This window comes from Corvus hawaiiensis, chromosome 21 (genome assembly GCF_020740725.1).
Source record: "Corvus hawaiiensis isolate bCorHaw1 chromosome 21, bCorHaw1.pri.cur, whole genome shotgun sequence".
Classification (NCBI taxonomy): domain Eukaryota; kingdom Metazoa; phylum Chordata; class Aves; order Passeriformes; family Corvidae; genus Corvus; species Corvus hawaiiensis.
Window position 1 is genome coordinate 6141645 of NC_063233.1, and position 11547 is coordinate 6153191.

Here is an 11547-nt window from a genome sequence, read left to right on the forward strand (position 1 = left end):
GACAAGGTTATGAACACCGGGCAGTAAACAATCCTCACTGATTCTAAGAGCTGCCTGCGTGGGCGGGTGGGTGATTAAAGACCCTCTCCCGCCCGGTGGCTGCGGGAGAACCCACCTGGCTCTGCCCGGGCACCTCCACAGGGGTTCCGCTGTCCTGAAGACACCTCGGAGCAGAGAGGGGGGAGATGGGTCAGTGCTCCACACCACCAGCCCACTCCACGAGCAGTACCTGCCTCTGCGCCCAGCTGCTGCCAGGTCTCAGCCTTGGCTGCTGTGAGGTCACAGCCTGTCCCCTGGCACTCCGGGGTCATGCACTGAACCGTATTCAGGACCCCGCTCTCTGTCTGAGCCATGCACTGAGCTGTGTCCAGGTCCCAGCTCTCTGTGTGAGCTGTGCCCAGGTCTTAGCCCACCTCCTGGCCCTCTGAACCCCGCAGTGCCCTGCAGCCCAGCCCCAGGGGCCAAGCACCGGGCCATGCTCGGGCCGCAGCCCAGCTCCGGCCCCACAGCCCGTGCACCGAGCTGCAGCCCGGGCTCAGCCCCCATCCAGCCCGTGCACTGAGCTGCAGCCCGATCTTACGCCACTCCCGGCCTCCCATCACCAGCTGCCTTACGGGAGGTCTCAGCCCGCTTCCCAGCGCCCTCCACTGACCTGCGGCACGGTCCCGGCCCGCTGCCTGCCCGGCCCTGCCCGCTCCTCCAGCCCGCTCTTCGCACGGCGGCCGCCGCTCTCCCCAACACGGCCGCCTCTGCCCGCACTACGCCAACTGCGGCCGCTACGCCGATAGCGCAGGCAGCGCACGGGGAGAGCGACACCGCCGCGCTTCGGGAATACCGACAGCACGTAACCCCCGCCCTCCTCCCCGAGACGGGAGAACGCGAGCGGCGCCGTCCGATTGGACAGCAGCAAGGAGGCGGGCTGAGCAGTGCGAGGCAGCGATTGGTTGCTCCGGCACGGGGCGGGGAGGGAGTGCGAGGATTGGAGGGGAGGGATGTCAGTTTGGGCAAGCCCCGCCCCCTGCCTGAGGGGGTGGGCGGGAAGCGGGCTCTTCGGTGTCCCCACAGCGGGAATTGGACCGCGGGGCTTCCCGCCCCACAGGATGTCTTGGAGCCCCTCTTCAGGCTGAGCAGCCCGCAGCTGGCACGGGAGCTGAGGGGATGGCAGGGGCCTGCGGTTGGGGTGTCTCCCTGCCTGGGCCGAGGTGATGGCAGGGGCATCGCTGACATGAGACATGTGGAGCTCCTGGAGTGGGTCCAGCGGAGGGCAGTGAGGATGACTGGGGAACTGGAGCATCTCTGTTATTAGGAAAGGCTGAGGAAGATTGGCCTATTTAGCCTCGAGAAGAGATGACTGAGAGGGGACCTCATTAATGTGTATAAATACCTAAAGTGGGATGCTAAGAGGATGAAGCCAGGCTCAGCTCAGTGGTGCCAACCACAAGGACAACAGGCAATAGGCAGAAAGCAATGCCCAGGAAGTTTTACCTGAACATAAGGAAGCACTTCTTTCCTGTGCAGTGATTGCTCACTGGCCCAGAGAGGTTGTGGAGTCTCCCTCACTGGAGATATTCCAGAACCATCTGGATACAATCCTGTGCCATGTGCTCTGGGATGACCCAGCTTGAGCAGGAAGATGGGACCGGATGACCCTCTGTGGACCCTTCCAACTCAACCCATTCTGTGGTTCGGTGACAGATGTGGTCTCTGTGTCCTCCTGACAGCTAGGAACCCTTCCCCTGGCTTATCCCAGTGCCCAAGCAGCTTCTGGTGACATCCGTCTCATCAGTGTGTCCCATGAGCTGCAGGCACATGGTTCCTCAGGCTACTCAGCCGTGTAGCCATCCTGTCCCCACAGGATACCACAGAGTGGCTGTGGGTCAGGCCAGCAGTGCCTGGGCTGCCTGGGAGCAGGAGGGAGGCCCTGGCACCACTGAGCCCTGGGGGCAGCTCGAGGCAGGGCCTAGAGCTGGAATCTCACCCTCCACGTGTGAGATGTGGCAACCAGTTGGGCACATCTCTTCATCAAAATGGCTCCATGTTGTTATGTGCTGCTGCTGTGTCCAGTGCTGCGGCTGGGATCCCTGGTTAGGCTGGATTCCATCCTTTAAGGGCAAGCAGAACAAAATGTCTCTCCTTGTCCTGAAGGAGCCTGCAATCATCAACGTGATTTGCCTAGTTTTTAAATTTAGGGATTTGCCCAAGAGCCTCTGTGGCTGAGAAGTTGATGCTCATATGGGAGGAACTGTTCTCCAAGGCTGATATGCAAATCTTGGATGAAAGCCTGGGAGTCCTTGCTATCTGCCAGGCTTTGATGCCCAGACTCCTTGCCTGTAATCTTTGCCATCTGTGTAGACGATATCAGAGCTATCAAATAATTCTACCACAATGTGAGCCTTGAAAAAAAAGAGTCTACTAGGAAAAGTACACAGCAGTGTCCTTGGATAAAAGTGAAAAATTGAATCAAGCCAAATGCATTGCTATGATTTTTGCCTACCAGGTTAAGCTTACACAGACTTTGGACAGGGAAAGCATTTTGTATTGGTACAGTGAAACCATCACAGGACATACCAGGAGTTACCAGGAAACAGCAGGGTTTACAGCTGCTGTTACAGGCAAGGCTTGAATCCTTCCATCGGTTCCTATCTGGTGTTTTCAAGGCTTTGAGGCATTGCTGGAGATGGGCTGGTATTTTTTGATTTCTGTTTCCAGCTTATTGGGAAAGAGCTGAGCCTGCTAAATATTTGATATTTACCAAACTGTGATGCTGAAATACTGGAGGCATCTGAAGAATCCAGCCCTGTTCTCACACCTCTCATGCCCCAGCACACTGCTGACATGTGGATGCTCTGCTTCCATCCCGAGGTAAAGGACAAATGATCCCTGTGTGTGGTGTGGGAGGAGATTGTATGTTATCTGCTATGATTCACTCTGATAAATAACCTTCTCGAGGACTTCTCTTGTTTATAGCAACAGCCTCAAATGCTAAAGTTTACAGAGACTTTAATCTTTGCTGTTCTCAAGCATATTTACTTCGCAGTTTTATCAGAAACATCTCTGGAAAACCTCAGTGTTTTTATAATTAATTGAATAATGTGACTGATGTTAAAAATAAATGGGTTTGGAAAAATGCCCAGTGAGCTGCTGAGCAGTGTGTAGTATAGCAACCGTAGCTGCATTCTCAGGGATATGTGTATTTTCCTAACAAACGCAGTCTCATGACTGAGAGATTAAATCTTTATTAGTTTGAAATTCACCCTGTTGATTTTGCTGTGTTTATGCTGCATAATTGTTTCTGAAGAAATTCACATGTTTTAAAGGGACAGTGCTCCTGTTTACAGAGGGGATCGGTTAGTCTGAGCCTCCCACAGAGGGAATCTGGGAGTAGGGTATCTTCATCCATCCACCATCCCTCTGGTTTTATATTATTGTCTGTTCCAGGCGCAACCCATTAGCCATGGGACCGTGTGTGTGACCAAGGGGCTCTGATACATGTGGATTCTGCTCATCCCAGACTCACATCCTATGGATTTCTCCTCTATGGCTGTGCCCACCTCACCTCAGCTCTGTGACCCCCGGCCACGTCCTTGCCCTGTGCTCTTCCTGACCTAAGACTTTCCCAAGGCCGCTCCCCAGTGCCGCCACCACTTCCTCAACTTTTGCTAGCTCAGGGCATTGTCTTATCAGTCTGGGATATTTTTATCAGTCTGGGCTCTGCAGTTAAGGCTGGGCCTCACCTCTGCTCTCCTGGAGAGGTGTGCCCAGCTGGCCAAGGCTGGGACCGCTGCGCTCTGTGAGCGAGCACCAACAGAGATGCCTTATCTTGCCTCCTCCCTGCTTTGAGGACAGAGATAAGGCAGCAGTGGAGAAACAAGGCAAGATAAATGCAGGAGGGACAAAACTCAGTGAGGTGAAGTGAGGTAGATCCTGTAATGCATTTGGTGAGCCTTCAATTACTGTCTCTTATCCCAGGGGAATCCCAGATGCACAAGCTCTGAAAACTACATCATCAGCATCTTCCTCTGGAAAGCATCATCACACTAATTCATTTGTCCTGGCAGCCAAATGATTAAAGTTTTAAAACTAAATTACACATGTTGCTGTAACAGCATAAACAGAGTAATGGTTCTCCTCTGTTACACCTGTCACCTCTGCTGTAATTGCCTTAATGAGCTTTCAGCCTCATCATCCAAAAAAAAAGAGATTATCACATGACACTTTATGCTGTAAGTGTGTTCTTGGAGCTGTGGGTGGGATGCGATGACCTGCTCCAAGGAGCTGTGGGTGGGAGCTGCAGTGGATGGGTGCCTTCCCCAGGACTGGGGGAAGCTCCAGGCTGGGGAGCTCCCAAAATGAGGCAGGGGGTGCAGACACCACAGCAGTGTAAGCTGTAGCATGCAGGCAGCTGGAAACCCTGTGATGGGAATGGGTACCTATCCCCATTGCATAGGATTACCCCATGGTGTGGAGTTACTCCAACCTCGTGTCTTCTCAGCTTAATAACAGGCTGCACTTTGACCTGCTTGTGTTTGTTACTTTTTCCATATTTAACTGAACTTATCATCATAAAGGCCAGGAACTGTTTCACTTTCTGTGCCAGGCTGGGTTTCCTGTTGGATGTGCAAAGGACACACCTGCACCGTGGGTTTCTGGCCTGCCAGCACTGGGAATCCTGTTATCGACAAAGGGAGCCCAGGAATCTGGAGTCGGTGGATTCCTTTCCCCAAATATGCAGCTAGACCTGAAAATCCAGCTGCCTGGCTTTTTTTTGTTTACTGGTTTCCATGTCTGCTTCAGTGTGTCCTGGGAATGTATGGCAGGACTCTCCAATGAGGTCTGTGGGTAGAACTGGATCTTTGTTTGTTTGCCTCTTCCAAAATCTGCAGACTTGGAACCTGCTTTGCCTCAAGGCTTGTTGAGTTTATTAAGCCTTATCCTGTGGCTGTATCCCAGCTATCCATCCCTTCAGTGGTGTGCTGGACAAGAGACTTGCTGGTTGTGGCTGGTTGTGGCTGGTTGTGGCTGGTTGTGGTCTGTCCCACTGACTTCAACCCCACAAATACTGCTGTTACCCCAAATACATCAGAAGCAAGTGTAAGTCTGTGGTTCCCCCTTGACATAGCAACCTCTAATTTGGGATCCCAGGTGGCAGAGGTGAAAGAAACTGTCCCTGCTGGCGCTGGGATTCTGTCTTGGGTTAATCACCTGCACATCTGGGACCCAAGGGCTCATGAGCCCCATTTGCAGGTGATACCGGCTTCATTCCAGCACTCAAAACATGGCCTGGTCATTTTCACACTGACCTGACCACCCTTCTGCTGACAGTACTGGCTGGCAACAACCTCTCATGTGACAGCAGGAAAAAAACCACAAAAGATCCCCAGAAGGATGCTTTGCCAAAACAGGCTTGACAAACTTTAAAAATATGCTGGAGGAAGTAAAGGTTATTTGGGTGAGTGTGCAGGTGGTATCATTCTGTCCCTCAGTGAGGATCTGCTCCCAGAACTGTGATGTGGTGATGGCACTGCACTGTACTTGTGGGATACTGACATATGTGTGGCCTTCTAAAAAACCTTAAAACCTGTCCCTTTACTTATAATGAGGAACTTGATGTGTTTTTTTTCATCTTGTGCTTGCCCATTCGGTTCTACAGTGAACTCATCCCAAAGACAGACACCTCAGTGTCCTCTGCCATGTCTGTGAGAAGCAGAAGGACCTGGTCTGAGTCCCCAGGCATCCTGACTTTTCCAGGGATATCTCATTGCTGTGCTCGGCCCTTTGAATTTCTTCCTCTCCAGGCTCTCAGCCCTGAAAAGATTCACCAGCGAAGGGAGCAAACAGGATCCCACAAGGGTCTGGAGGACAGGGGTGGCTCCTGGGACAGCGCAGTGCCGCAGCTCAGGATCCCGGCGCGCAGTGCCATCTCCTGGAAAGCCGGTCTGCAGCCGGACACATGGTAAGCAGAGCTTTGCTCCGGAGGGAGCAGAAGCGTTCTGGCGGCTTGGTGATGCCTCCATGGCCACAAACATTCTCTTCTCACCACTGAGAATCCCCCACCAAATTTCCCTTTCCCCAGCAGGCCGGAAGATGCTGCTCACCCTCATCTCCGAGGCACCCTGTGGCAGAACATCTCTGCACGGCTCCTTCCCAGTCTGGATGTTGAATACAAATCTCTAGGTACAAAAAGAACAGTAGAGAACAAATAAACATCTATAAATGCTACTCCTTAGCTTTTGTTCTGTTTGGGCATCAGTTGCCTGTTCAGTTGAGTGTCCTGTGTATTTGTTTGCCCTGTCAGTGTCCTGTTCACCTATTCCTCCTGGTTTTAAGGGACACTTTTCTCTGTCCCTCCCCAAGTTTGATGACCTCTTCATGAGCAACAACCAAGCCCCTCATCACACAGTTCACCCTATATTTAAAATGTTGCCACATCTTTTTAATGAGACAAAAATCTGTACACAGAACACACACTTGAATGCTGCTGGCTCTTGACTAAGCTCTACACTTATCCTGAAAAGAGAAGAAAAATGGGTGGTTCCGATGGCAATATGTTTACTCCTCTAGAAAAGTAACGCAGCTGAAGTGCTTAGTCACTGAAAAAATGCACACTGCAATTTAAAGCCAAAGGCTGGTATTTCTACCATTATTTTAGGCTTTGTGACATCTTCTGAGCTGTTGGGAGATTACTGTACTTCAGTAATCTGTCAGACACTGTGAAATAACTCGTGCTCCAAGGTAAGCCTGTAAAAGCTATTATTTGAAAAAGACTGTAATTATGTAAATACAAGGCCACAAGGTTCACAAACAAGAAGAAAAGCTACTGTGACTCGTGGTTGTTCACAGCTCTCCTTGGTCCCTTCACAGTGAGGATTCTGTGTTGCAAAGTTGTTGTCATGAACTCATTTTCACTTCCGCCTTGGCCCATACCAATGAACTGAAACAGCCTGTTTACCAAAATGTATTTTTTATTAAAATTCAGATTTGTAAAGGAGAGATCATTACACAAATGAGGTAAACCAACACATATGACATAGTTCTCACTTTAAAAATAAATTTCAATTCAGCAATTGATTTGATTCCACAAAGTCTAAGAGGAAGAGTCAGGCAAGTGCTACGCATGTGGTGAGATGCCAGACAAGGCAGGATCCACCCCGTCTCAGCTTGGAGGTGTCAGTCCCAAGGGAGCCTTTCAGGGACCAAACCCTTCTCATTGTGTTGTCCTTTTCTCCCCCTTCAGATTTGCAGACAAGAGATGAGTAAAGGACAGGGACCAACAGCGGTGACCTCTTCACCTACTGCTCTAACCAGGGGTCTCCCATCAGCATCTCCCCATTAAAGGCTGTGTAAAGGTTTCATTTGATTGTGCAAATTCACTCCCTTGCCAGCCCTAAAGGAGACTTAACAGCAAGTAAATACCAGCTCTGGAAAAGTTCCATTTCAAAAGTAATACCTGGCAAGCAACAAGCCTGTTAAATGTAAGCCACTTTGCAAGGTAGAAGGAGACGAGTTACACTTCCTTTTTTTCTTTCCCTAAGTTTTCTTCCATGTATGTACAAGTGAACAAGTTTGTGAAGTTACTGCAAGTCTGTGAGAATCATGTTGACCATCCTGTGCAATTAAGCTTTCTCATTAAGGACCGAGCCCCATAGCCTGAATGCTTCAGAAGTGGCTGTGATGATGTTTTACCCTGTATAACGGTATAGGACAGTGAGGAGAACCTCAGCTCTGTTTCTCAGGATGCGGCCGGCCAGCAGACAAACACGGAATGGCTGGACTCACTTCCAGCTCCCAAACAGTACAAAACAAACTCCACCAGCAGCAGAACCAAGTAATGCCCCAAAATTCACTCAAATCAGTGGCTGACAAACTCCTAAACATTGGGAACTCCTGTGTGGCTGCAGCTTAGTCCGGGACCTTAGTCCAGGTCCACTTTGATGGATCAAGGTATTCTGGAGGTGCCAAACTATGCAGATGAGGCGGAGATGGAGTTTCACCATTCAATCCACCTGAGTGAAACTCATCCAGGCCCTTGGGCGTTTATGCTGTGACAAATAAAGACATTGCACCAAGACGTATCCCAGGAGAGTTTCTGGTACCCAAGACATGAAACTTCCATCACATCTGCCAAGCTGATAGAGAAATTTCATGACTGCGCGCAGATAAAACATGAGGTGAATACACTGTTTCAATCCCACCGGGATCCTCAGGGGAGGTGGGTGGCACTTAAACTGCACAGAGGCTGGGTGCTGGTCTGCATGGGCTGGATGTCACGCTGCAGCATCCATAGCTCTCAGTGCAGAGGGAAGGTTCAACCACATCCAGGACCATGTTTCCAGTAAATGCTTCCAGCAAGAGCCAGAAATGCATTCACTGTGTGCGCTATGGTTCACAATCACTGTACCTTGGCAGCTGCAGCACTGATATCCCGACAAAACTCTCCACGTTAGAAGTCAGTTAAAGGCTATAGATCTTGAGAGAGAGACAAAGAGAGAGGCGTCATACTTAGGAGAGATTTTTTCCAAACAGAAATTAAAAAATAACTTTAAAAAAAAAAAACAAACAAACTATTGTTCGAGGAACTAAAACAACCCATATTAAGTTGCTGGTTTATTACACATCCTGCTATGGCTCTGAATGAGAGTCTTAAAAGGCAGATTAGCACAAGATTAGCAGAGAAAGCTGTTCAGGCTTAGCCAGGCTCCAAGGGAGCCATTCACACTGAGAAGAGCCAGCACCCCTCAGTCCCAAGTGTCCTCTGCCAGCATGGGCAGGTTTTTAGCATGGCAGATGTCCTATAGAATCATAGAATTGTTCAGGTTGGAAAAGACTTCTAAGATCATTAAGTCCAACCATTTCCCCAGCACTGCCACATCCACCACTAACCCATGTCCCCAAGTGCCACATCTACACATCTTTTAAATCCCTCCAGGAATGGTGACTCCACCACTGCCCTGGGCAGCATGTGCCAGGGCTTGACAACCCTCTCAGGGAAGAAATTTTTCCTAACATGAATCTGAAGTTCCCTCCCATCACTGTTTCTTTCACTGGATCATACCATCTTGCTGCCCTGTCTGGCCAGGGTCAGTGGTGACCGATGGACTGGGTGTATTGCTCTGCAAAAATCGACGGAAGTCCTTAATCATGGGGCGGAGGACCTGGATGAGGGCACTCAGTGCTGCCTGTGTCCCTTCCATGGCCTGTGCCTGCCGCTCCTGGGCGCACGCCTGCACCTCCTGCGAGCGGCGAATCATCTGGAGCAAGTCATTCTGCTGCTCCAGGTGCTGGGCAATCTCCTTCACGTGCAGATTGGTCACTCGCTGCTCCTGCAGGAGCTTGGCTGAGTTCAGGGCAATGCGGCTTTTCAGCTCCTGGGGCTTGGCAGACACCTCGTGTTGATGGGCCATCATCTCCAAGGGCGCCTCTGTGGTGACAGTGGTGGGGGCTTCTGTGGTGCAGTACTCCACAACCCCATCCTCCAGACTGTGGTAGGTTGTCTCTGCAGGAACTGAGAATAAAGGACAGAAAGGGAGTCAGGAGTAGCTGCGATACAGGATTTTTATCTACAGGACTATTCAGTGAATAGCACAAAAATACGGCCTGTTCAGTGAGATAACATACAATGGCCAGACATGCACAAAATGACCTATTTAAGTCTACTCCACCCTCAGTCGAGCTTCCTTCTGGGCAGTACAATCCAAAGGAATAGGGAATGCCTTATCTGTCTAGACAATATAATTTCTCAACCTCCAGTTTAGAACAATTTTTCCAAGCAGCATGAACTGACTGACATAACAGCAAAGACAAGATTCAGAATGGCCCCTCTCGGTAGAAGAGCTGCTCTTTACAACACTGCACACTGGGAAATCAGCCCTGGAAATGTTTTTCCCTCTGCTTTTGTTCCCAGAGAGGGACTGAAGAATCTCCCAAGGTGCAAAGGATCCTTGACTCCTTTGTCCTTAAGGCTGAGTCCAGCTCTCAAAGCTGACTTTCAGTATGTGCCTGTCTTGCGGCCACTCCCCTGCAGCACAAGGGCAGACTGGGAGGAGCATTTCATTGCAGAGATGTGGGGATTTCTTTTTGTTGGGGCTTTCTTTGCCCAAAGAACTTGTGGGCACCTGGAAATGCTCAAGGCCAGGCTGGATGCAGCAACCTGGTCTAGTGGAAGGTGTCTCTGCCCATGGCAGGGGGCTGGAACTGGGTGCTCTTTAAGGTCCTTTCCAACCCAAACCATTCTGTGGTTCTTTCCCCACACAAGGCTCGGGGTCTGCTCGAAGAGGGGTTTCAGGGCCTCTGTGTGACCCTCCAGTCCAGCCCAGAGCGTTCCAGCGGGCGCAGCACTCACTCTGGGTCAGGGTGACCGTGGTGGCCGACGCGGTGATGGGGATCTCGCTCCCGTCACCCGCGCCGCAGTCCCCGCTCGGCAGGCTGATGATGGTGGCCTCTCCCAGCAGGTTGCAGATGCGCTGCTGCATGGGGGTGAGGATCACCGGGGCGGCCGCGGCGCCCGCCGGGTCCTCGCCCTCGGGCCCGTTGCCGCCGCCGTTCTGGTTCTCGCCTCCTCCTTCCATGGCAGCCCGCACTTGGGCCACTTTGCGCCGCACCTCGGTCTTGAGGTCAGACCACTTCTTCTTGACCTCGGGCAGCTCGCGGTGGCAGGTGGCGACGGCGTTGACGCGGCGCAGGATGTCGTGCCAGGCGGCGGCCTTGGCGGCCAGCGGCACGCCCGCGTTGAAGTGGTTGACGAGGAGGTGCTTTCCCCGCTCCAGCTCCTCCACGATGATCTCCACCTCCCGCTCCGAGAAGTTCATCTTCCGCTTCTTGGCTGGGGGCGCCGGCGGCGACGCCATGGCCATGGGCGGGGGGGGGGGGGCACCGGGAACGGGGCACGGGGTCACACCTGGGGGGCCTGGGAGACGCTGGGCAGGGCCAAGGGGCGGCAGGGCCCCCCCACCCCCGGGACCGGGGACAACAGGGGGGCCCCGAGGCCCCTCAGGGCCCGGAGGGCTCGGTCCCCCCCCGTTCCCCCCTTGGCACCGCCAACGATACGCAAATTGCGTACGGCGCCCGCCCGGCAGCCCCGCGCAACAGCCCCCACCCTGCGGCACTGGCGTAATGGCTTCCAGAATCGGCCCCTCTTCCTGCCACGCCTGATTGGCCCTCCCGGCTGCCCGTCACATGACTTTCCCGCCTCCCGCCTGCAGTGCCGCATTATTATTGGCCAAGAGCCCTGTCCATCACGCAGCCAAGAGGCGGCCCCGCCCCGCCGCTGGTCTCAGGGCACTGGGCCTGCGTGGGGCCGGTGAGGGGTTGGGCCTGCTCGTGGATTTTCCCCGCTCTAATCCCATTGGGTACTTCTCCTGTCCATCAACCCAGAGCGCGCACTGGTTTCCAACCTACCGGATGCGCACGACATTCGTCAATCTCAAACTGACTCCCGGCTCTCGCTCTGATTGGAGATGTTCGCTTTATCACCGCCTTCCCAAGGGGTTCAGCCAATTGCGGTTTGGTCCGTGCGCCTGCCCCCGGTCCCTGTGCACCGCGCCGAAACCC

The 11547-nt window shown here is 52.5% G+C and overlaps 2 protein-coding genes across 3 annotated transcripts in view; both read right to left on the bottom strand.

Annotated features, from left to right (window-relative positions):
- Nucleotides 1-772, bottom strand: part of FAM102A (family with sequence similarity 102 member A) — a 37577-nt gene extending 36805 nt beyond the window's left edge. The window contains exon 1 of the mRNA XM_048325401.1: nucleotides 653-772. The gene's annotated coding sequence lies outside the window, so the exon portion shown is untranslated. The remainder of the gene's footprint in view (nucleotides 1-652) is intronic.
- A 6172-nt stretch (nucleotides 773-6944) lies between these two features.
- Nucleotides 6945-11103, bottom strand: NAIF1 (nuclear apoptosis inducing factor 1). Of its 2 annotated transcripts, XM_048325884.1 has the most exons (3): nucleotides 10340-11098; nucleotides 9053-9502; nucleotides 6945-8466 (listed from the first exon to the last, which is right to left on the bottom strand). In XM_048325884.1, exons 1-3 carry the CDS (start codon nucleotides 10848-10850, stop codon nucleotides 8459-8461), a joined length of 969 nt encoding a protein of 322 aa, XP_048181841.1. In that variant the 5' UTR covers nucleotides 10851-11098; the 3' UTR covers nucleotides 6945-8458. The 2 variants fall into 2 exon arrangements, with proteins under 2 accessions (XP_048181841.1, XP_048181840.1); XM_048325883.1 differs by lacking the exon at nucleotides 6945-8466 and having other exon boundaries at nucleotides 8928-9502; nucleotides 10340-11103.
- Nucleotides 11104-11547: the final 444 nt, after the last annotated feature.